The 25,494-nt window shown below is 37.4% G+C and overlaps 4 protein-coding genes across 4 annotated transcripts; 2 read left to right on the top strand and 2 right to left on the bottom strand.

The window, feature by feature from the left end:
• LOC125214138 (glycosyl hydrolase 5 family protein-like) lies at positions 1-2,669 on the bottom strand. Its single transcript, XM_048115036.2, has 3 exons — positions 1,948-2,669; positions 1,149-1,746; positions 1-538 (listed from the first exon to the last, which is right to left on the bottom strand). Exons 1-3 carry the CDS (start codon positions 2,512-2,514, stop codon positions 105-107), a joined length of 1,599 nt encoding a protein of 532 aa, XP_047970993.1. The 5' UTR covers positions 2,515-2,669; the 3' UTR covers positions 1-104.
• Positions 2,670-3,857: 1,188 nt separating this feature from the next.
• Positions 3,858-6,741, top strand: LOC125212196 (Metal-dependent phosphohydrolase). Its single transcript, XM_048112289.2, has 7 exons — positions 3,858-4,264; positions 4,571-4,601; positions 5,204-5,222; positions 5,572-5,669; positions 5,808-5,906; positions 6,104-6,276; positions 6,458-6,741. Exons 1-7 carry the CDS (start codon positions 4,091-4,093, stop codon positions 6,542-6,544), a joined length of 681 nt encoding a protein of 226 aa, XP_047968246.1. The 5' UTR covers positions 3,858-4,090; the 3' UTR covers positions 6,545-6,741.
• Positions 6,742-10,641: 3,900 nt separating this feature from the next.
• On the top strand, positions 10,642-12,150 carry MAKR2 (membrane-associated kinase regulator). The gene is made up of 2 exons (XM_048113134.2): positions 10,642-11,701; positions 11,783-12,150. Exons 1-2 carry the CDS (start codon positions 10,702-10,704, stop codon positions 11,890-11,892), a joined length of 1,110 nt encoding a protein of 369 aa, XP_047969091.2. The 5' UTR covers positions 10,642-10,701; the 3' UTR covers positions 11,893-12,150.
• A 2,653-nt stretch (positions 12,151-14,803) lies between these two features.
• LOC125216526 (respiratory burst oxidase homolog protein A-like) lies at positions 14,804-22,467 on the bottom strand. Its single transcript, XM_048118267.2, has 13 exons — positions 21,391-22,467; positions 21,142-21,301; positions 20,966-21,014; positions 19,748-19,861; positions 17,832-18,254; positions 16,619-17,005; positions 16,436-16,531; positions 16,234-16,349; positions 15,985-16,152; positions 15,751-15,910; positions 15,481-15,675; positions 15,207-15,414; positions 14,804-15,118 (listed from the first exon to the last, which is right to left on the bottom strand). Exons 1-13 carry the CDS (start codon positions 22,034-22,036, stop codon positions 15,009-15,011), a joined length of 2,832 nt encoding a protein of 943 aa, XP_047974224.1. The 5' UTR covers positions 22,037-22,467; the 3' UTR covers positions 14,804-15,008.
• Between the last annotated feature and the right edge of the window lie 3,027 nt (positions 22,468-25,494).

The raw sequence follows: 25,494 nt of genomic DNA, 5'->3' as shown, positions 1-25,494 counted from the left end.
ATCCATATGTAACTTCATATAACACCAATAATTAGTGGCTGTGATGATAAACAAACCACGAGATTAAAAAAAAATCAAATAATAAAACTTAACTCCAAGCCATTTTAGCTAACATTTCCTATTATAAGCTTAAACCACTGGCTTTGGGGAGACTGTAGGCACTTCATATCTTCATCTTGCCCCAAACAAAAACACTTGCTAGTCAAAACTCTTGATGAATTGTTAACATCCAATTCCAAGCACAAATAATTCCCATTCTCATCCCTATTTGCCACTTGAAATTTGGTGTTTGAAAGCAATTCCCATCGACTCTTTCCACCATTGCAATTCCGAGATAGTGTTGCCGGAATCCCATCTCCGGTAGTCGAGAGACACAATTCGGTGTCAACCAATTGGATAGAATGAGTATTCCGATCATAATTCCATCGACTGAAATTTTGACAATTTCCCAAGTAAATTTCCCTATTGTGGACTTGAATACATCCTCCACTTAACGGATGGTACAAAATTTGGTATGTAGGAACCCTTGAATTAGGATCTACAAAACAATAAAACGTTATGTTATATGTCAATCGAGTGACCATCAATTTTCAAACCAGCCCTACTTTGATTGCATGCTAATCGAACTGAAATTTTATTAAATTAAATTTTTTACTAGTAACCCTAAATATTTGGGTTTAGAGCTAGTCCAACGGTGTACTCAAACTAAAAGCTAAAGATGAAAAATAGTGAGTGATACATGATCAATACCCCACAATTTTTCATCTCATCAATGTAGGGTGAACATTCATATTTCGGTTTCAATTTTCGTAAATTCCAATCTAAAAATTCATAACTTTATTAAAAATGAATTTGAGACGAAATGTATTGTCCAAAAGTGCGAAAATGCATAAACATGTCCAAAGAAACTAAAAAGAGAGATTTTTTTTTTTCATAAACTCATTTTTTTCATAAAAATGTGTATTTAAAAAGTTTGAATTTCAATTTTTTCCATTTTGAAATACTCCAGATCATATTTAAATCGATCTAAAAATCTGAAATTTACTAAAATTTCAGTTAGATATGGAAATTGTTTTAGTTAGCAAACTAGAATAAAAAAATAGTTTATTTTTTATGAACGAATGAAACCTACAGTGATCGAATTATACCTTGGATTTTTTGTTGAACAAGCCCAAGTTGGTGATGAAAATCCGGGTTCCGAATGGAGCTCCAACCCGAATCCAGCATGCCGTAAGTCTCATCAAGCCCACGAACCCCACTCCTAATATAATACCCTCCTTGCAAAGCCCACACACTCCAATCCAGATCCTTTTCCGCCAAAAAGCCCAAGAAGCAGCCCAAAAACAATCTCTCGACCCGGCCCATTTCCATCTGGTTGATCCCAAATTCACTAGCAAATAAAGGTGATGCATTTTCACCCTTAATCAGAAATCCAGCCTCTCTCTCAATCTCCCCTCTAACACTATCACAAGCTTCATGGAAAGGCTTTGTTAGCCACAAATTCCTCTGCCCCTTTGAGAATACGTATCGATGAAATTCATAGACTAACTTGTTCTTGAATGTTTTCTTCAACGGCCTTTGCTTCAAGAACCCTAAGCTAACATCGTAGTGCAGTCCGGAGACGATCACCACGAGGTTTGGGTTTGCTTTGTGGATCCGTCTTGCTCCTTTCTCGATGTACTTGTACCATATGGTTGAATTCTCGTGCGCCCCACGAAGTTCGTTACGCAGACTCATGCCCACTACCTGTATGGCGATCAATATATTGGATTAAAAAAATATCCTTAACAAAATTAGTGGGATTATTTTGAGCTACTAGTGGCTAATATCACGAATTTTGATCAGATTTTGAATTTTCCTACAAACTTGAAACATTATCTTAAAATCATGAACTTTGACCAGGTTTGAAATTTCCGAAGAAATTGAATCAAACCTAAATAAACTTACCATCGGTGTATCTTTGTATCGTTTGGCCACAATTTCCAAGCCACGTAGCCACTCATTGGGATCAAAATCCTCATCCCCAAAGAAGCCATTTCCATCATGATCACCACAACACCACATGGGCTGGCTCACATGGTTGTCTAGTACAACCATTAGACCCTTCCCTACAAGCTCTTCCACCACTGCCTGTTGCGCTTCGACCACGGTGAGGTTGAGAAAGCCTGGATTGTTCCGGGCTATCCCAATCCTAGCATCGCGGAGCCCAAGCCTGTGAAAGGACTGGGCCACGGTGGTCCTGGGATACCGGGTGAACATATAGGTGGCCCACGTGAGGCGCACACAATTGTATCCCATATCTTTTATGTGGGCCGCAATGTGGCCGACAGGCTTCTTGTCAAGCCCTTCGGCCAACATGGGCTCGAGGTGGGCCGCCCAGTTGACGCAAGCGAGCTTCACCCGGGCCCCACTGAGATCATCCACAATCCATCTTGACCTTGTTGAGAGAGGGAGTGAGAAGACTAGGTTTGCTAAGGAGAGAAGCAACAAGTGTCTTAGGAAGATGTTATTCATGGGTTATGCCTGAACAATTATTTGATCAATTGAGCCTCAAATATTAGTGTGACAATATATATGGGAGGAGGGGGATAAAGGTTGTTAATTTTTACAACAACATTGGAACAAAATTGTATCTGTATCTTACCAAGATTTGGACACTATATAGACTCCTTGAATTAATGAAAGAAATTGAGGAAGGGATTAGGTGGTCTCTGAGGGGAAAATGACATTGTATTCAAGCCATTATTTATTGAAGTTCGTAAGTCACATAAATTTGCACAGAATTATCGGTTGTAAAAATGGTGCTTTACTTTTTCTTATATGTCAACAATGAGAGTTATACGCCATCAATATGGTTTTAAACTTTTAATAGAGAAATTTCCTTATAACTATAAAAATCTAATAATATAATTTTATTATAATGCTAATTCTTCTTTTGAAGAGGATGTAACAATAATTAATACTCAATTATATTTATGCAACTGTTTTAGTCAATGTAACTACGATATTTTCAGTGGTCTAAAAACTAGGGAATTAGGATCTAGCTAATTTAGAGGTTGAACTAAAGAACTATTTCTAATAATTTGATTGGACTTTGGGCGGTCAACATTATGATATATAGTCGAACCGGGCCATACACTTTTTCCCAATCTAGTATTAGTCCAACAACTACATCCATGATGTTGACTACACACATTTTAATTAATCAATTAAAGTTCGACCACCTTAGTTTTGTTTTATTCATACTCTATAAATTAATTGATGCATTCATTTATCAGTAGACATTAAAAAAAAATTAAAAATTAAGTGATGCCTTTATCGGGCATCAGTGTAAATTGTACAGTAAATTTATCGAGTTATTCTGATTTTGAAATTATTAAAAAAGATAGTGATATTTTTACGATAAACTAGAGAAAGTGTTAAAAGCCGCCTTTTAGAGTTTCCATTATAGTTGGCCGGACTAAGCCACAAAATGTGGCCAGGCCACAAAATCGTGGTCGGGCTCCCAACGTCCATGTTTTCCACTGTAATAGACATGCCCAAGCCACTAAATAATTTATTTTTTTCATTTTGTGTATATTTTAATTAAAAATGGGTATATTTATAGAATTTGTGTAGGATGGGGTAAAAAAAATTGTGTATACTTATAGAATAAAAAAAAATTAAAAATAGGGAGAGCCACGGCCGGGCCACATGAGTGGCGCTCTCGTGGGCAACCCCCGCCACAAACGCCCATGTTTCGCACTATAGGGAGCCGCGGCCGAGCCACGGGAGAGCCACGAGCCGCAGCTCTCCTATAGTGGATGCTCTTATGACTTCAAGTTACCGAAAACCGCCGCAAACCACCGCTGTGAAAAACAACACTCTGCGTTGGCTCTTCACAGTCTCAGTCCAAGTCAAGTCTAAGTCCAAATTGGTAGTCAGTCGAATAATTAACCATCTCTTTCTGAAAGAAAAGAAGAATCTTTGATCCGTTTTTAGTTTGCGAGGCGTAGTTTTCTGCTCTTTTTTGCCAAACAAAGTAGAGAAAAAAATCGAACCTTTGCACCTCAAATCAAACCATTTTCCTCCACTAATCAATCCCTTGAAAATGGGAGAGCAAATTGGGAGAGACATACTGCTCAAAGCAGAAGAATTGGTTAAATCCACCATGAAAGGAAACGATGCATCCCACGACGCCGCCCACGTCTTCAGAGTGAGAGACCTTGCTCTCTCACTTGCCCGTGACGAGGGTTTATCCGCTTCTCCCCACTCCATGTTCATCGTGAGCTGCTTCCCCCTCTTTTCAGTTTCACCCTAATTTTGAAATCATTTCCTTCTAATCTTGATTGTTATTACTAATTGTGCTTTATGATTGTGCTTTATGTCCTTCTAATCATGATTGTTAAGATTCATCCTCGATTTTGGGCACTAAGCATTGCGAATTCTACTTTGTATGAGTAGGTTTTGATTCATATAGTTAAGCATTCAAAATACTGTATTTGTCTTCTTGTTTCTGCATTTGAGTTCTGTGTTTCATATATGACTAATCTAAACATGTATGCTGGGATCTTGTCTTTCTCTTACTCAGGTGGAGTTAGCTGCACTTTTACATGATATAGGTAATGATGCATTTTCCCTTCGACTTTTAGTTCATATTAGGCTTCGAATTGGCTGCCACCGTGTTTTCCATGTCGTCTAATTGGATTAAATAGATGAAGAATGGCAACACTTCCTCAGTTCCTTTGGGTTTTATTGTCTTTTTTTACTGATAAATCTTTGATCTTGTTGAAATCATCGGTATCATTTCTTTCCTGTCATGACTTAACTCTGAATAGATGGTCAATGCTGCCTAATTAAAATTGATATGGAACTAGACGTTAACGTACCTTGATGGAGTATTAGTTTTCCGAGGATCAAAATGCAACATGGTATGCTCTATGGCAAGATAAGGAGTTTATGGAAATGTTTAGCTAGCACCTTCATGTAACTGTGATGGCAAACTTTGCATCAAGTAGAATACGTTAGTATCAAGTATGGCTTGATTGAGTGTAATCTCCGGGTAGTTGCTTAAGTATTATTTACCCTTAAGGATGTACATTCCATATGCATTTGGACTACACTACTTCTGGCAGCTATATTATGCTCTCTTGCTCTATTTCTTTTCTTTTCGTACTAACTATATTTTTTTTCTCTTGTTTTATTTTTTGCCTGAAAATTGCAGGGGACTATAAGTATATGAGGTTGGTGTTGCTCTTATTAAGTGACTCTGTTTTTGTCTACTTTGTTTTAACAATATATTTTAGATCCTTTTTTATATTAGCCCCACTACTTGGAAAAAGTTTTTCCCATACCCTTAAGCATAAAATTATCTTCACATGGTTTATGCATTACTTGAAATCAGATGCATTAACTTATGTTTGTAATTAAAATCCTTGATATGTTTCTCCCAACTTATAATGACCTTTGGTTAAAATCTGCAAGTATTTCTCCAAAGGTTGATGGTGCGGCCCTTGCCTTGTTTCTCCATTGATTCAAATTCAGTATCATTCTCTCTCTTAGTCTTTTGTCTTATTAAAATGGTTATTTTAGGGATCCATCAGAAGGAAAAATTGTTGAGAACTTTCTCGTGGAGGAAGGTGTAGATGAAAATACGAAGACGAGTATATTAAGCATAATAAAGGGAATGGGTAAGCAACCCCGAAGCTTTTCTTTCTTTTGTTCCCCGGTGGATCATTTTGCGTGTTGCAGTTCTGTATTGCATTCGCTGTATATTGTGACATGAAGCCGTCTTCTGGTATATAATAGAATTTGCTAACATTCTTCAGGCTTCAAGGAGGAAATTGGTGGGCTTACAGATAGCACTCGTTGTCCAGAATTTGGAGTGGTACAAGATGCTGATCGCCTTGATGCAATTGGCGCAATAGGTATGTTACTTACTCAAAATTCTCTGAAGATTTATTTTGATCATAATTCATAACCCAAGTTGGAAAACGAAGAGCGGAAAGGAACTGAGAAACCCTTTTCCCCGCAAAATCTATTGTAATGACTGAAGAGTCAAATGATTTACTTCACAAGCATGATTCAGTTTTTGAACTGTGATTGCTGATAGAGTTGCTTTTAGGAATTGCTCGATGCTTTACGTTTGGGGGAAGCAGGAATAGGGCGCTCCATGATCCCCAGATAAAGCCTCGGTCTGATCTGTCCAAGGAAAATTACATGAATAAAGACGAGCAGACAACAGTGAACCATTTTCACGAGAAGCTTCTCAAATTGAAGACACTGATGAAAACTAAGGTCCGGTCCATCCAGTTATGCATAAATAAGTTTGTTTTCTTCGAACAACTCGAGTTAGATGATAGCATATGCTATTTAAAATCAACATTCTGCACGAAATCTCTAGTTTTAGGAGCAACGCACAAATTAAGAGTTAAACATGTTTCGTGTGTCGTTTCAACAAAGTTAATGATGATTGCAGGCTGGACAGAGAAGGGCGGAAAAAAGGCACAAGTTCATGGAGGAGTTCTTGGAAGAGTTTTACGAAGAATGGGACGGGAGAGCATGAGGCTCTCGTAAACCTATGTATTTTTGTCATAATTTACTCTACGATATGATTCAGTTGCTGAAAATTCTGATTTGGAAATGCAAAATTTGTGAATTTGCAATGAATTTGTGAGTTGTAAAAGAAGGTGGGGCATATGTTGGCTTCATTCATTATTGAACCAAGAATATTAACCCATTTTTCTCCAATTGCACACACAATCAGCTATGTTGGTGTTTTATGTAAGTTGGATATTTGTCACACACCCGCAATAAAAGAGGTGTCCCAAATTCTTACATATGTTGTGATAGAAAAAATTGAAATGGTACGTTGCGATTGCAGGCTGACAAAACTGCTGCATCACATGACTTACTGTCACAATATAATTATTTATACGTACGTGTACGTATACAGACAAATAAATGTTGTAAGAGCACTCCCAATGGAGTTCCCTTATTTCTCCCTTATTTCTCCCTAACTCCTGCCACATCAGCGCCACATCAGCATCACATTTTATCCCCAGTTTTTAGCCAACCCCTACAATGGTTTCTCCCTTATTTCTCCCTTATTTCTCCCTAACTCAACATTTCATTTTTACATCATCACTAATTTAATTGTTTTATTTTTATATATAATAAAGCTAGCTTATTTAATTTATAAAGATAAATCAAATAAATAGTAATAAAGTTCGTTGTATTAAACACGGGTACACATTACAACGAAGAAAATTAAAAAAAAAAAAAGTACACGAATGGAAATAAAAAATCAAAAAAAAAATTCAAAGAAAAAAAAATTCAAGGGCGGTGGGCGCGGTTTCTATTTGCCCACAATTCTTCGATGATATCGTGTTGTAGTGCTTGATGGGCCTCCTTCTGGTGTATGTCCATGAACGCCTGGAACCGTTCATGTTCGTTGTGCGGTACACCCTGGCGGGCGGACTCGGTTGAGACACCGTGACTCGATGATGCAACACTTGGGTCGTTGGTGACGTCGAGGACGCCTTCGTGTTCATCTTCGATGATCATGTTATGCATGATGATGCACGCATACATGATATCGGCAATATCCCCCTGGTAGAAAAAGCGCGTCGGACCCTTTACCAGTGCAAATCGCGATTGGAGCACCCCAAATGCCCTCTCCACATCCTTGCGCGCAGACTCTTGCGCTCGGGCAAAATACCTTCTTCTATCTCCGAGTGGGCATCTGATCGTCTTCAGAAACACGGGCCATTGCGGATAGATGCCGTCAGCCAGGTAGTACCCCATGTTATGCACATTGCCATTGGCCGTGAATTCGATGGAGGGGCCTAATCCGTTGATCCGCTCGTTGAAAAGGGGCGAGGAATTGAGAACATTTAGGTCGTTGTTCGACCCGGCTATACCAAAATAAGCATGCCAAATCCAAAGCCGTTGGTCGGCAACGGCTTCAAGAATGATGGTGGGATGCGTACCTTTGTAGCCGGTAGTAAACTGGCCTCGCCACGCGGTTGGGCAGTTCTTCCACTGCCAGTGCATACAGTCGATGCTGCCGAGCATCCCCGGAAAGCCGTGGGTCCTCCAGTGCCAATCCAGTAGGAACTGGCAGTCAGCTGCGTCCGGCGAGCGAAGGTAGTGCTCCCCAAATATCTCTCGCACGCCCTGACAGAAATTCTTCAGGCACTCGTTGCCAGTCGTCTCGCCGCATTGCAGATACTCATCGAACATGTCGGCGGACCCTCCATATGCCAACTGCCGGATGGCAACAGTGCATTTCTGTAGGGGCGATAGTCCGGGCTTCCCTGCTGCGTCTCGCTGGAGCCGGAACTCGGGGTAACGCGCGGACAACGCATTAACAATGCGCAGGAAGAGGGAGCGGCGCATTCTGAACCGGCGACGAAATACATCTGCCGGATAACGTGGTTCCTCCGCGAAATAATCGGCGAACAGCCGATCGTGCGCACCAGTGTGGTTGCGAGGGATGTATCGGCGCCGCCGGCGGATTGGCCGTTGGGGGGGTGGCTGCTGCATTCGAGCGATCTCGCTTTGTATGCAGCGGGAGATATAGTTGTTGATTGGGTTGTTGGCGAAACCCGCTACATCCCATCCGGTGGGAGCGGGAGGTACCTCTTCTTCGGAAGAAGAATGTGATATTTCCTCGTCGGACTGAGCACGAGACGATGAATCAGAACTCATTTAATAAAGATGGAGAGAAAAAAGATTGAAAATTTGTGTGAATGAAGTTTGTGGGTGATGAATGGAGGAAGAGGATGAAATATTTATAGGGGTGGGATAAAATAGCCGTTCGGCCAAAAAAAAAAAAAAAAATTTTAAAAATCGCCGATTATCGCCGAGCGTCGCCCACAGTGGCCGGCGATCGCTCGGCGATAATCCGGCGATAAATCGCCACTCGGCGAAGCAACGGTAACATTATCGCCGAATTATCGCCGACTTCGCCACAATGGCCGGCGATAATTCGGCGATAATCGGCGATTTATCGCCGAGAATTCGCCACCTCCATTGGGAGTGCTCTAATAATGTCTTGTTCTTACCGAATTTACCCCTCCCATTCCTTTTCAAGTACTAGTACAGAGTTTTTACTCTCTGTGTGTTTTGCTTTGGTGCAAGAAAGAGAACTTTCATGGGAAAGGATTTGAAAGGGGAAATTAGTTCTCTTTGTAAACCATTTTACATAAAATTCCCTTTTTTTTGTCAGTTGAAAATTTTGGTTATGAGTATTTAAAATAGGTGTATATAAAAAGTAGAAATAAAAATCAAGAAAGAAAATCATAAAGTCAATTTTTTGACAGAACATTATTACAAGGATATATAGTAGGGGTAGTAACTTTAATTGGCTCAAAATAGCTCAATTGTCACTCCATAAACTTGAATGAAAATTGAAAATGACATATTTAAGTTAGAATCTAAAAGTTTGTATCTCAATCATCAATATATTAATAAAGTTGACGGAGTAGTACATTTTTTAGTTGGTCTGACTATACAACTTTAATATCTAGTAGATTTCAATTATCAACTCTAAATAATCTATAGCTAGGTTAATAATATAACATGAATATCTGATAGGATGAATGATTTTATGAAGTATACAAGAAATTCAAGATTCATTGACGGCAGTTAATTGATGAGTTAATCATTCGGTAGAAATTTATTCGAACTTCCTTTCAAGGGAAACGTCTTACTAGTTACTCCATTTGTCCTATAAAGTTTGTCCCAGTTTGACTTAGCACAGATTTTAATAAATTTTTTGACTTTGTATTAAATGGAGGTGTTTAGTGGAATAAAAGTCCCATATTGAAGAGATTGAGAAGGTGTATTTAATGTCTATTTTTAAAAAGATTCCAATTGGGACAAACTTTGTGGAAAATGGTAAAATGAGACAAACTTTGTGGGACAGAGGGAATATTTTGTATTACATCGGTTATTGAGAAGGTATAATTAATCTTTTTAGAAGGCAAATGAGAAATATATATCTTCTCAATTTAACTTTTCTCTTTGAAGATGCTCCAATTATTATAAAGAGAAAATATGTCCATAAGTATTAAATAGAGATAGAAAGAGAATGGAGTATTTAATTGTAGAAAAAAAATTTAGTGTATATTTTTTTTTTTTTTTGACCACATGTGTACTGAACCCACCTTCGACGGAATCCGACTAATCCTGTTCAACCGGGTTTGCGGATTAAGGCCGAAAGTCTCCCAGCGGGTGGTGGGGTTTGAACCCATGACCTCCGCGCTGCCAACTGCGCTACAACTCGTTGGTAAAAAGTTAACAAAATAAAATGGACTCCTTCCGTCCCACATAATTTTACTCAGTTTTCCATTTTGGGTTGTCCCACATAATTTGACACACTTCACTTTTACCATTTTTGGTAGTGGACCTCATATTCCACTAACTTATTCCTACTTACATTTTATTATAAAACTAATATTTTTAAAGTATGACTCACATCCCACTAACTTTTTCAACTCACTTTCAATTAAATTTTTTAAAATCCGTGCCGGATCAGTGAGTAAAATTGAGGGAGTACTCTAAATAAACTAAATGAGACGAAAATGAATAGATTATAAATTAGTTTTATATAAAATGTGACATTATAATAAGAAAGTCGTATATGATTCACAAATTCATCAATATATTTTGTAAAACCCTTTTATTGCTCTCTCTATCTCTCTGGCTCTACCAACCATGGAGGCCTTCAGTTTACTCAAATACTGGCGCACTAGTGGCGCCGGCGCCGCTGCTGCAGCCACCACCGCCGCAAAATCCACCCCTAAAACCACCGTCTCCGCCGCCGTGAGCCCTTACTCCTCCGACGGCGAAGACGGGCCCTACTTCGACCTCGAATTCGCCCTACCCGACCCCGATAGCGACACCGCCGCATCGCTCGAAAACGACGTCAAAATCCCCCAATCTGACGACGAAACCGACACCGAAGAGGAAGAGGAAGAAGAAGCGGAGCTCAAATTCTCTCTCTCTAGCAATGAATGTACGGATCAGAACGCCGCGGCTTCTTCTCCTTCCGACGACCTCTTTTTCAAAGGGGATATGGTGGCGATCGAGCCCTCCAGCATCCTGCTCAACGCCGCCGGCGAGAACCCTAGGTTCCCCGTGTTCCTGGTCAAATCCGCCTCCAAATTCCGCGTGCTCATGCTCAAGCTGAAGAAATCGAAATCCGCCAACGGCGACGCGGCCGACGATTCCGCCGTCGCGAGGGCGAAATCGAGCGGGAAATTCTTCGTGAAGCTGAAGCTAGAAGAGGCGCCGCTCGTCAATTTGTTCACCAGAGACGGCAGCGCCAAGGAGAAACCCCCAGTTCACGAATCGGAGGCGAATCCGGCGTCGGATGAACGGAAATTGCCCAAGGAAGTCGTGGCTAAGTATCTGAAAATGGTGAAACCTTTCTACATTCGCGTCTCCAAGCGCTACGTGAAGAAGCTGAAGCTCCCCGGCGGCGCCGCCGCGTCGCCGCCGGAGAGCAATGTGAAGAATTCGCAGGGGAAGAATCTGCAGGCAGGGCTGAAGGTCGTGCGGAAGCACTTGGGGAAAAGCCGATCCGCCTCCGCCGCCGCCGCAGCTGCGGCGGCGGCGCCTCCCTCCGACCGCCGCGACGACTCGCTGCTGCAGGTGCAGGACGGAATCCAAGGCGCCATTTTGCACTGCAAAAAATCATTCAATACCTCTCGAGGTAATTTTTTTTTCCATTTTTCTTCAAAATTGAATTTAATTTAAGTTTTTAGAAATTGATGAATAGAATTGAATTTTGCAGAGGTTGATTCGTCTTCAATGTTAAGCCGTTCAGTTAGTGATCCGTCTGCAACGACGTCGTCTTCAACCTCCGGATCAGAAGCTAAGAAGAAGGGATTAGATAATGTTTAGGAATGAAATTAAATAAATAATAATGATTGTAAGTAATGTTTTTATTTTATTTTATTTTATTTTATTGTATGTGTTTTTAATTTTATTGATAAAGATATAAACTAGTGTAGGTCAAAGTGCTAGGCCGAAAGAGCACTAAGGTAGTAATGCTCTTTTTATTTTATTTGGTTACTTCGATTTGAGTGCTTCAAATTGAGGTATGGCAAATGACTGAGGAATGAGTAATGCATTATTACTTGTGCTTTGTTTCTTTCTAAAGTTCCCCATCTTCATCACTTCAAAAAATGTTACTATCATCAAAATTTTACTTAAATTTCATGATTTATTTGACAAATTATCTTTCAACAAGAAGATATGGTAGATATGTGAAGTGAAGAAAAGTGAAGGTGGGAGGTGAAATGTGGATTGAGGGGTGGGGAAAAGGGGAGACAAGGACTTGAACAACAGTAGTAAAGTTTAAAGCTTTTTGAATGACTATGTAGTCATATTTTTATCAAAGGAAGAGAATTAGGCAATAAAGTTGAGTTTGATTGAGATGTGAATAAATGAAATTGTTTGTTTTGGGTGAAAGATATAGTAAATGGTGAGATTCTTGCTTTTGCTCTTGTATATTGGCATGTGTGTGCATATTTGTCGCATGCAACAATATAAGCAGTTACAAAATCAGGATATTATTATAATAATTATTATTAGTATTTGTTGGAAGTTGTGAAGAGTTTATAATACTAACTCTATCATATTTGAAACTTTTGTAATTTGAGTTTTTATATGTATTTGATGGTGTGTTCCCTATTGGGACGACATGAGTTATAAAATTAACTTCATATGCTCAAATATTATAGTAATTTGGTATTTTCATCAGAATTCATAAATGCTACTACATCATTCATGTCTGTTAGTCAGTTGATTTTGAAAAAAATTGCATCTTGACGCAGGAGATGAATATATGTGCATTAATGCATTATATAGTGAATCAATTGGCATATAATCAATTAAGTAGTTTAATTATTGTTTTTAGGTTATCCCGTAGACTTTCAACAAAATTCAGCTTATAAACTTAACTTTAATTAAAAGTGTAAATTTTATGGAGGGAGTATTAAATTTGAGTAATTAATTAATTACAGTTGCAACTTGCAATCATGTGTAAAAATGTGGAATGATGGCTAATCACCATGAAAATAAGCATCCCAGTCAGACATCTTGGTTATAGAGAGAGAGAGTACACTAAATTAGTAAATATGAGTTTCAATTGCAATTAATTGTCATTTCAGATTCAATTATCGAAAATAACAATGACTAATTAAAGTAATTATAGGGTGATTTTGACAATAATAGAATGTCTCAGAACAATATAGTACTTGAATTTATAAAATATTACTATGAGTGATAGTATTTCTTATAGCTTGATATAACTACACTTTGTTTCTTTTCAGCACTAGGGATTTCGCTTCTAACCAAAAAGCATTGAAAAGCCTACAGATTTCCCCTTTTCTCTTTATCTTTTTTGACATTTTAATTTTGTTGTAATGTCTCTTTTCAATAATATTTGTCACCAAATTTTAGATTTGGCATTATATGATGATAGTCATTATTCGAAGTTGCTTTATGGTTACGGGGAGTCGAATAAAATGACTGTGTGACGTTGATTTTGATGGTAAAAACACATAATTGAATTGGAAACTAGTCCACATTTGTGGGTGATGGAAATTCAATTTGTCTCCTCCTACAAAAGCAATTCCATTTAATTCTCCAATCTTCTCTTTTTGACCATTAATTTTTGCCACACCAAGAGACTACATATTAAAATTATAAATAACACTATTTATCTATGCTTTATTGATAAAATAATTTTTTTTACTATGTCAATAAGTGTACTTGCATAAATTGTGCATTTATGCAATAATCCATGAATTAAAGAGATATTGAATCAGATAAGTTGGCTTTGTGGAGGATTGGGATTTAAGAGTCAACACCAAATGTGACACTTATGGTTGGACGGAGAGAGTATTTCTTTAACAGTTACTAGTAAACTACGATTCAAAAGATAAAAAAAACGCTCGACAAATTTATGTATGATAAGAACGATTTAAAACAATATATGAATTGGTTGAGTTGAAATCTGATGCTATGTACATGAATGAAAAATATTAGTACTAGTAATTAGTTAGGTATAACGTCTTTTATCTAAAATTTAATATAGGCATGTGACTTTGTACACAATTGCAATATAATAAATACACCCTCCTATTTCACTAATTAATGTCTTCTAAAAGACTCCAAACAGAAATAAACATTTCCTAAAAAAAATAAAACAAATCCTGGTTATTATAATTGGTAATTTATTTCTTCTGCAAATGTGATATTTTAATTTTAGTACTATAATAATGTGAACATTTTAGCTAGAGGACCACCTACTGGCTACCACTGAAATAATTCAATTGTTATGATTGCCACATTAATAACGAAAATACTTTAAAATTGTCACATTATATAATACAACCACTTTATAATTAATCTAGTTTATGAACTAGAATGTACGTATATCGATTTCTTGTTTTTTATGGGCTTATGATCCCTCTGTTCCATTAGAAATGAAACGTTTTCCTTTCTGTCTGTCCCATTAAAAATGAAACGTTTCTGAAAATGGAAATAATACTCTCTACTCTCTTCATTAACTCACAAAACAACACTACATAAAATCATGTGCCGAAAAGCAAATGTTGCATATTTAATGGGACGGAGGGAGTATTTGAGATTAATAATCCTACCCTAAAGAATTAGGCCCAAATATAAGAATTTACATGTAAATATCACTTTAATTTTGTACATGATCTTTGAATCTTAAAAGAATCAAAGAACTTTGCCTATTTTCCAACCAGCACCAGTTTTTGGTTTGGTCATGAAACTCTACTTACTAATAAAATATTTTATAAATACTCAATTACTTGTACGTATACATTTTCATTAACTCTACTCTATTATCCTATCAAGAACTATACAAAATATTATTACGTTCAAGCTCTGTGAAATGGAGAGGATAGGCCAAGAATGTCACGTAATATACTACTACTTCTTCTATAGACTTGGATATTTTGTCCTCTTAATTCCTTTGGAAATTAGAAATGCTCCTTGTGGAACTCGAATTTCGTCGAACCCTTCTGATTGTAGTCGTAACAGAGGTTGCTTAGCTCCTTGGCTAACACCGGTGCTCCACAGTAGAAAACTCCTGCTCAAGAGTGTTCAATTCACAATCACTTTGCTATGCGATTTGAGTAATATTTTGGTATAGCATGCATAATAACATAGGGACTTACCTATCCTTGCATTGGCATGCTTGGTACCGATCTTAGAAAGAACTTTCTTCCAATTAGGCCTTGCAAAGTGTGTTCTCACCCTTGTCCCAGATACAATGTCCACGCCATTTTTGGCATGGTTGAGTGCTTGAACCATGGTGATGAGAGCTGAACGAGCATCGCCTTCTTCGTATACACTTGTTAGGTAGTTGTGCATCTCGATCACCCCCTGAAAAATCAAATCATTAATTATGAACTGTTGTAGATGACTTGGAGATGTCCCATTAATTATTACCCTTTGGTCGAGCTCAGCGACTTCATCCATCACGCCTTTGAACCAATCGAATGACCCTTGCTCTCTTGTGACCCAATAAAAGTAGGCATTGGTTGTCCTTACAGGTTTCTTCCGTTTAGGAGAAATCTTGTTCATCGACGAGTCCATAGAGCCCGTGCTCTGGTCCGAATACCTGCTGAAATCTGATATCGAATCCTGAAATATAAAAGGAAAAGATATTCATCCTGAAAATTGAAAAAAAGGCCTTCCATAGTGAGAAGTGGTGCTTACAGCCAGCTCCTCCATTTTGACGATGTTGTTGAGTAAATCTTTAAGGATGCTGATGAAGGGCGTTGCTCCGATGCCAAGGCCAACAAGTAAGAGCACGTCGTACTTTCTGTAATCTTGTGCTGGAGCTCCGTAAGGTCCATCTATTAGTAGCTTTGGCAAACTGGATGCAGAGAAGACTAAATTTTCTTGGGAGGAATACATCTCTACACATATGTTTTGGGAAGAGAAACACACCTTTTCTTAGTGCCTTCGTCTGCTCGGAGTAGCCCACTCTTGCCAGAAAGAGGAGGTTCACATGCCTCAGCGAATACCCTCTTAAGTTCTTGTGTCCAGTCACCCAACTGCCTTATGTGAATGCTAAGATAATCGTCATCAGGTGCGGAGGTAATCGAAAATGGATGCCTAGTAGTGAATATGAAAGCAATAGCTTCAGCAACTAACTTGACAGTTAACAAAATATGATAGCAAGTTAATGAATTTCACCATTCAAATGGAGAAACAGCCGGACACTGAACGAACATGTACTGCCCACTCTTATATCGAAACTGTGGAGGTTTTGACATTTGCAACGTCAGTACATTTCCTAGATAAATGGCTACCTGGAAAGGTTGGGGAAAATAGAGATAAATAATTAGCTTCTTGAGTTGAACTTTAATTGTATTTGTCTTAAGCAAATCATGCTCACCTTCAAAATCCGGACGCTGAAGAAGCCTGACCGGAAGTATCTAAGGGTCCTTTCTCCAGCATAGAGGAGTACAGGGACAGCAAGATACATCCATGTCTGAAATGTAAGAAAAATAGAAATGCTTTAACCTCCTTTGCAGTTCAAGTATCACGATGCTTTAAAGTCTAGCTAATGTATGCATACCGTCATTTTGTACCAGTCGTGAACAAGGTAAAGATTTGTGCCATGGACGATGAGCAGGATGTAGACGATAGCAAACAGGTGGTGTGAATACCAGAAAGCGTTATAGCCTGTGAGCCTGTCAAATGGCTTAGGCAGCTTAATAAGACTCCGCCTGAACCACCGTGTTGCCAATGTAAAAGCAATTATCATAAAGATCACCATGAGAATCCCTGTCACACCCTCAATCCCTTTAATTAGGTCCATGTACTGTGGCTTGTGGCGACCAAAATCACGAGCCATATACTCATTGTATATGCCATCGGACTCATGTATAAGCCTTGGAAAGTCGCAAGCAAGGTGGTTTCCAGCATGGAGTATGATACCAACTACAATGGATGCTGCGATGGTCTGCATTTGTCCAAGAAAACACTCAGAACTCTATTATACTTTATATGACTGCAACAGCTCAATCATAAAATGTTGAAAGCCAGTATCATTGCGATGATCCAGCTCTCAAGTTTGAACAATTCAATATCCATGTGAAACATTTTCCTCCCCTGCTTTTTAGCTTATAAAAGCAACATTGCTAATAATATTGAACTGCTCATTTCTTTCTTAATAAGGATTACCACATAACATTGCAAAGTGAACTATCATATTCAAATAATAGCAGTTTTACTTACAATAAGCTAAAAGAATAGAAGCATCATGAAAGGGAAACTAGCTGATATTGTTTAACCTATAAACATATGTTGCATAGGTGGGAATATCATGAACATTTTACTTGGAAAGCTAACTAGTAAAGCTTGATGCAGAAAGAATAAAATTATCAACCATGTTTTGCATACTTTGTAAAAATTAACTCATAAGCTACAGTATATGAATCGCTTTAGAAAGCCACAACAAATGTCAAACTTCTCTGCAGATTCTCAGTTGACTTGGTAAATTCAGGTGGAAAAATAGAAGTAGAGATATTTGTTTTTATTGAAATAATCACTGCTGACTTGTTCATAAGTCCATATCTATGGGGCCACATGTAGACGTATAAAACAAGTAAATATAACAAGCGTGGTGATGCTTATGACACATTGGTTGTTGGGACACATTTCCTTCCTCATGTCATTCTTAAATAGTATGGTCTTGATATGGTATAAATGAAGTATTTTCTCACATGCTGGGACCCCACCCAATGTGTAAAACTAAAACAAATGAGTGGATCAAAAGAGATGCATACCTTGTGAAAGTTGATATTGTCATCAAAGGGCACAAAATGGCCCATTTTAGAGGACCTCAGCCAAGTAATGGTGTTCCTACACACAGGCAGTAATATGAGCGCCATGTTGAATTTCAACGTCTCTGCTGCGCCCTTAGCCGTGAGGAGGCAATAACCCATGATCATGAATGCCTTCTTTTCTTTGTACGCGTAGAACTTCCACGTGAAGAGTCCAATCATTATCATAATCCATAGAGTTAGCACCCAAATTCTCCTCCAATTTTCTTGCAAGAAGTAAACTAATTTGGTGCTTAATCTCTTAATCCGGCCTCGATATCTGAGGCCATGGAGGTTTTGGCTGAGGGCTTGGCTTGTGTAGCTTAGAGCTTGGCTGTAGTTGAGGTATGTGTCCTTCTGTAGCAGTAGTGTTTCCAGCTGCCAGAGCTGCAGCATCAACGTGTCACCAAATTATGTTTGGACCCTAAAATGGCCAAAATGCAATCATGTTTGGACCATGTATGTGAATGTGTGATTGATGTCCATATTTTTGAGTGCTGAAAACACGCTTTACTGGTCCGGAAAATAGAATGTTCACATGGGCAAACCGAAAAGTATGCTTGTCGTCTCATGATAGAAAAAGGGCAATTGCAATTAGACAATATTCTTGTTTCTTTTTGCTCTATATTGGCATGTCATTTCTACTTATTGTTAAATACGTTATGCAATATTATTCGTTTGAAGAATCTCTCTTGTCTCGTTGCAAGAATTCTTGAATGACTACAAAAGACAATTTAATGGACGAAAATATATAGAATTATAATTTCCTCAAAAAGATAAAGAGAACATATATGCTAATAGACTATAACAAGCTATGTACCACTTACATAATTTGGACTTGTGTTTAAATATGTAGAGTGTGGTATTTCTATCTCCACAATAAATCAATAATACAAGTGAAGCCATCGGCTAACTTTTCAAGAATCATTACGTAATACGGAAATATAATTTCCAGTTGCGCATTTTTTATAATTTTCTTCATTAACTTCGCCTTATCATCTAATTGGAATTAGGTAATTGATTAGTTGTTTAAAGAAACAGTTGGCAAGAAAGGTACTCCTAGATTACCCATTTACCATAGCTACAAATTGACTTATAACTTTTTTTTTATCTTAATTTCCTAAAACAAAACTAAGTATAGGAGCACTATTTTTTTCCTTGTCTTAAAGAGTGCTATGACAATCATGGATTAATATTTTACTGTACAACTGTTAGCCCACTGGCTATTATGCCCTACACCTGTATAATCTATAAGCAGCAAACTTTTTTTATCTCTTTTTCGACAAAACCGACCAACTTAATTAAGAGAGACAAGAATTAAAACTAGAGATAATTATCACAAAAAAAGTTAAATACATTACTCTCAGCCATTAAGCGAAAGGTAGGGTCGTTGAGCTATCAACGTAGACAATTCATACTATGCCGAAACAAGTTAATTAAGGGTAAATTCATACTAATATTTTCAACCACTCTTGGTCCTTAGATGTAATCATACTTTAATTTAAATTATACTATAGCATCTTTTTAGCTATTTTATCATCATTTTCCCCTAATTTGACTTGCAACTAAACAAGGCTCCGCTATAAAAATTTCAGAGACTGAATATTTGTATACTAATGTTTATACATGTGTAACACATATGGTATTTAATTCAACGTGTATAGTTGAACAACACAATAATCGCAATGTTAAGAGGATGTAATCAGTCATTTGTCCTCTAACTACTTGTTTCTAAAAAAATAATAGGTGTGGCAACTAAAGTCCAATATGATAATTTTAGTTGCAACCATTTTTCATTCTATGTGATGTGGTTGGTGAAGAAGCAATCACTAGTTACATAAATAATTAATGTTGTATGAAATTCATGAAGTGTATGTTACCTCAATGTAGCCAAGCCTTTCAGGGTCCAACTCTTCCATGATTAGAGCTGCATACTCTTCGGCTTGCTCTTTTAATCTCGATAATTTATTTGCAGATGCACTTACCATAATAATCTACATAGTTAAAGAATAAGAAAATGGTAAATAATTATTTACTGTCATTTTTTTCATTCTTTCATATTCCCAAGTTTACCCCCACCAACCCCGGAGTTGATTTATTTATCTTTATTTAAAAGTCGGTGTATTTTAGAGAATTTTGGCATAGCATACTTTGACTATCTCAATAACCATAAATATAGTTCAACTTCAAATATATTGAGAGTTGAGACGTATATGTGTACATAAATGAATCTCATTAAATAACAAAAGTAGAAGCACAATTTGCATGTATATCTTGATAAAATAGTGTATTTACCAACTCTGCTACTAAACTCATATTTAGTGCTCCTTTCATAAGTTTGACATACCATTATTTTTAACCAGCAGACCGAGCAAAGCAATGTTACATATCTAATACCACTATTTAATACATACTGGAGTATAATATAAGCAAATATTGGAGTTGTTGGTATAGGAAATTATACATTATGGTCATCCTTCACGCCTATCCCTAACCGATTTTAAATTCCACTCTCGAAAGATCCTTTAAGGTAAGAAACTTTTTGTTATAGATTGGATCAAATATAGCAGTATCACATTAAATCCAGTCACTAAATAATACTCCCTCCGTCACGAAAATTCGTCCCGGATAGACCGAGCAGGAGTTTTAAGAAATGTAATGGAAAGTGAGTTGAAAAAGTTAGTGGATTGTGGATCCTACTTTTATATATAGTATTAATTTTATAATAAAATGTGAGTATGAATCAGTTAGTGGAATATGAGGTCCACTACCAAAATTGATAAAAATGAAATGACAAATTTTGGGGAACCGGCGGAAATGGAAAACTGAGACAAATTTTCGTGGACGGAGGGAGTAATAATGTAATATTTACATTTACAAATAATTACTACTACTACTACCAAAGTATATCAGTGTACCCAATTAATTATTTCCAAAGAAAATTGTTTTAACAGAATCTGACAGATGTGCTTTCCTCAAATTATCACTTCCTTGATTTAAAGTTATTGATGAAAGGTGATGATTAATTAATTACCCATTATTGATTAGTAGAGAAAATGATTACTCAAAAATTAACAAAACAAATTAATCATTGTTACCTCCTTCACTTCCTCTTCCGTGATCCGACCATCCTCATTTTTGTCCACCCTGAAACACGATCATTAATTAATTAATAAAATGATAGATAATCACGGATAAATGCTACTTTAACTGTAGTTTAATTAATTAATTGACTTATTAATCGCTAACTAAATAAAGTTGAATGAATACATACATGTCGAAGAAAATCTGGAGTCTGGAATCAAAGCTTTGATCGGTAATCTGTGACCAGAATTCGTAGAGCTCATCTCTGCCGATCTTATCGACTTTCAGTCTTCTTCTTCTGCTTAATGCATCGAACAACTCCAGTCCAAATTCCTTCGAATCTCTCATCCCTATTCCAAAAAATAACATAAAATTTTTAATTAAAGAGCAAAATTATCTCGTGAATCGAGAAAATTTGAAAGGCGATTAATGAATTAACCTATGCATTGCGAAAAGTCAGCGCGATGGAGGTAACCGTCTTTGGCGAGCTTCTCGAAATTGATCTGAACTTCGTTCCACGCTTCGACGCGGTTGTTTCTGCTGTTACTGATGAATTTGAGTCCCTGCAGCGCCTTGTGCGCGCCGGATCGCGTCCGATCCAGCTGCGCGCGCTGCCGCCGCATCGCCCTCGCCGCCAGCGCCGAGTCCAATCCGCCGTTCCCGCCGGCGCCGGAGATTATCCGCGACGCGTGGCCGTGGCTCCACGAGAACCGCTTCAGCTCATGCGACAGCTGCTTCGCCTTCGCCAGCGCCTCCGCCTTCAGCTCCTGAGAGAACTGGAGCAACTTGTTCGAGCCGCTCCGCCGCATCGTCGGCGATCGCGACGCCGACGACGACGGCGCAGGCGTCTCGATCCCGGAGATGACGTCATTGCCGTCGATGCTGATCACCGTCGCCGGCTCGACGCTGCGGAGAATGATCGTGTCGTCGTCCTGGAGATCGAGCGTGACTTCGACGAATTCCGACGCGCTCGCCGCCGAATCGGCGGAGTAGTCCGTCGCCGGCGAGGATCCTCCGCTGGCTAAATTTCCGGCGGGTACGGTGTCGGATCCCCAGCGGCGTTCATATCTTCCGTTTCCCCTCATTGAATCAACAAAAATGCGACAACAATTTTTGGTGCCAGCGAAGAAAAATTCGCACAAATTGGGGGAAGTTGAGAAACGGAGAATAAAATAAACGACTCCGATAAAACAAATATTTAAATCCAAATAATAATCGTGAATATAAAAAGGAGTGGAAATGCAGTGAGGAGCAAAACGCGTGAGGAATCCAAGTAAAACGACATGCAAGGCGAAGGTGGTGAGGTAAACGGATGGAGAAAGAGACTGCAATCTGCAGAGGCGGAGAAGGAAACAGAGGTCACACGCTGAAGTCGTGCTTTTCTGTTACAAACCTCTTCAATTTTTCCAATGAAAATTGCATCTCAATTTCGGAGAGAATGATTCCAAATGTATTAGCTAGAAAGGGCAGTGGATGAGGAGTGGTTTTGTTGGTGTCGAGTTTCTGCTGTGAAACTCTCACTCTCTCTCTACATATACATGTATACAACTCCATATACTATGTATATACGAAATGTATGTAAAGTTTGCAAAGCTTGAGAGTTGGTGTGACGCGTCTGGAAAAATACAGGGAAAAAGACAATAAAAAGACGGAGATGATTACCTGCGGCAAACCCTAATACATTTCCTAATACATACACACATACGTAATAAGTGATGGTGGGATCCATTACTCATGTATGTGTGTATGTATTAGGAGATGAATTAGGAAGTGCAGTAGGTGATCTTTACCGAAAAACGGGCTGATTACTGAAAAGAATGTAAGTAATCAAATTTAATTAAATGAGTTATTTCAAGAAATGAAACGGACTATATCATAATTTGATATTTTTCTCAATTATTTTATAATATCAGATTTTAGAGAAATTATGTATGACTTGGTAACGAGAAATACTACTATATTAGTGAAACTTTCAAGTTACTTAAATGACGACATACTAGGAGTATAAAACATCTAGTAGTCCCGTCTTTAATTTTGTAAATGTACGCATCATGTCCATAAATCCAAATATGTAGCATTTTGAAAAAATTTTCTATATTGGAGTAGTAATTGAGAAACATGTCAAAATTATACTCCTTCCGTCCCCGATTAAGAGTTACACTTTGACTGGGCACGAGTTTTAAGAAATGTAAAGAAAAGTTGGTTGAAAAAGTTAGTGGAATGTGAAACCCATTTTTTTTTTATATTAGTTTTATAATAAAATGCGAGTGAACTGAGTTAGTGGAATGTGAGGCCTACTTATTGTTTATGGTAAAAATGAAGTGCAACTCTTAATTGGGGAGGGAACGAAATGAAAAAGTGTGACTTTTAATCAAGGACGGAATGATTATAATATAATATGTCATTTTATTAAGTTGTGAGATTAACTAATTAAATTAATGATACTTCTTCAATCTTCTAAGAAAGACAGAAATGATATAGGTGAGAGGGATAAAAAGGTAAAATTAAAAAGGAGTACGAAATTGATAGGTGGCGAAAATGAAAAGAATTGCTGGGGGAATCTGCTTTTCTTAACAATTTTTTCTTAGATATTCTTATTAAAGTTGAAACTTTATCAAATTGATGTAATTTTCTTCACCGTTTAAATGATGCCATCAACTGCAAATATTTGCTTGTCATCAAATGAATCTATTTCACGTTAGTTTGCATTTCTTATATGGTACAATATCTGCAATTATTTGATGTGATTGTAGAATTCAACCAATTCGTATTAACATAGAGAGAGCATTGGGGATGAAGCCCTTATACAAGCTTTTTTTTATAGATTTATTTAATTTATTTAAATATTATGTAAATTTTTGTACAAAAATTCCTATTAATAATCTCAATCACTGAAAATTATATTTTCAAAGTATATGCCCTACTAACTTTTTCTGCATCTTTTCCTGCATACCAGCATATCTAAACGTGAATATTAAATTATTAGCTGATATATGAATATATAATAATATTACTGTTCACCACTATTTGAATTCCCTTCTCTTTATTACTTGTGGATTCAAAGAAATCATAAGTGGAATAATAGAATATACCATGTGTATAATAAAATTAATAACAAAATTTCTCCAATTGATGTTTTGTCATTTAAAAAGCGAATATCTTATCTCACAAGATAACTACATAGTATGTTATTCAATTAAAGTTAGGTCCACTTGATTTCCATCATTCACCAACTACCGCTGTAAGGTCCAAAAGGCCCCTCGTGGCAAATATATGTGCACCCATATATATCACGTAAAAATATTCATGCAACATATCAAATTTATAGAATTCCAGTCTTGCAAGTTAGAAAGATTGAAACAGACTTTTCCCCCTTCATATAACAAATTAGGTGATCGCTATATGGCCTGATTAATCTAGCTATTTTTTCAAATGGCCTAAATTTAAAAGCAAGTTCTTTGTAGCAATATTAGTTCATTCCTTTTTTTATTTTTCGAGTTTGAAGAGCGATGAGCAAGGTAATACAAGAATCGGTCCAAACAAAAGAATACACGAAATGGGCCATGAAATAAGATGAAAAAGAGAGCTCCGAATTTTCTTATCTGACCTCTTAAAGGATGTGTTCATTTATGTGAGGAAGCACGAGATCACATCCATGGACAAGCAAAAAGCGAGATTCTAACGCCGGGAATGAAAAATACGTGCAGTGAAATGGGATGAAAACACCATATACTATTCTAAACTAAAATGGTAAAATGTCATAAAAACTAATTCCACTTGCTATTATAAATCAATTATTTGATAAGAGCAACAATTTTCCAACCATACACTATTAAATACATAGTATTTAACCAAGTTACTTAATAGTCTTCATTAGTATATCAAAATCTTTTACTACAATTCAACACTATTCTATTCCAAGTTATATAGTCGACAAAACAAAAGCCTCCCTTAAACAAAAATACAAACAAAAAATTGCATATAACTTTATGTTGGGGCAAGCAAAAGGAGTGATACATATACTCTTTATTGATCATCTCGTATGTAAATATGCTTTGTCCTAAGAATAAAACCACATGTTTGATTTATTTTACTAGAAAAAATGAATTCTACTGAAAATTTTGAAGTTGAAAAAAAAAAGGTAATTTTCTAGTTCTTACTCTCTCCGTCCGCGAATAAGAGTCTCGTTTGGCCATTTTAGTCTGTCCGCGAATAGGAGTCCCGGTTCACTTTTACCATAAATGATATATAGGGTCTCACCTTCCACTAACTCATTTCACTCACATTTTATTTAAAACTAATATATACAAGTGAGACTCATATTCCACTAGCTTTTTTCTACCCATTTTTTTTAACATTTCTTAAAACTCGTGCCACCAAAAAATGAGACTCCTAAAGGTGGACGGATGGAGTATTATTTTTGGTAGGTGGTTTGGTCTTCTAGAAGATCGATTCATGGACAAAGAATAGACTAAGATGCCTTAATAGGCCCACCTTCGAAGCTTCTAAAACTCGTTAAACTCTACCAACTCCTGATTTGAAA

This window comes from Salvia hispanica, chromosome 3 (assembly GCF_029641045.1).
Source record: "Salvia hispanica isolate PSC_SH4W2 chromosome 3, Shi_PSC_v1, whole genome shotgun sequence".
NCBI lineage: Eukaryota > Viridiplantae > Streptophyta > Magnoliopsida > Lamiales > Lamiaceae > Salvia > Salvia hispanica.
Note: the sequence above shows the minus strand (reverse complement) of the source record. Positions and strands in the feature narration are given on the sequence as shown.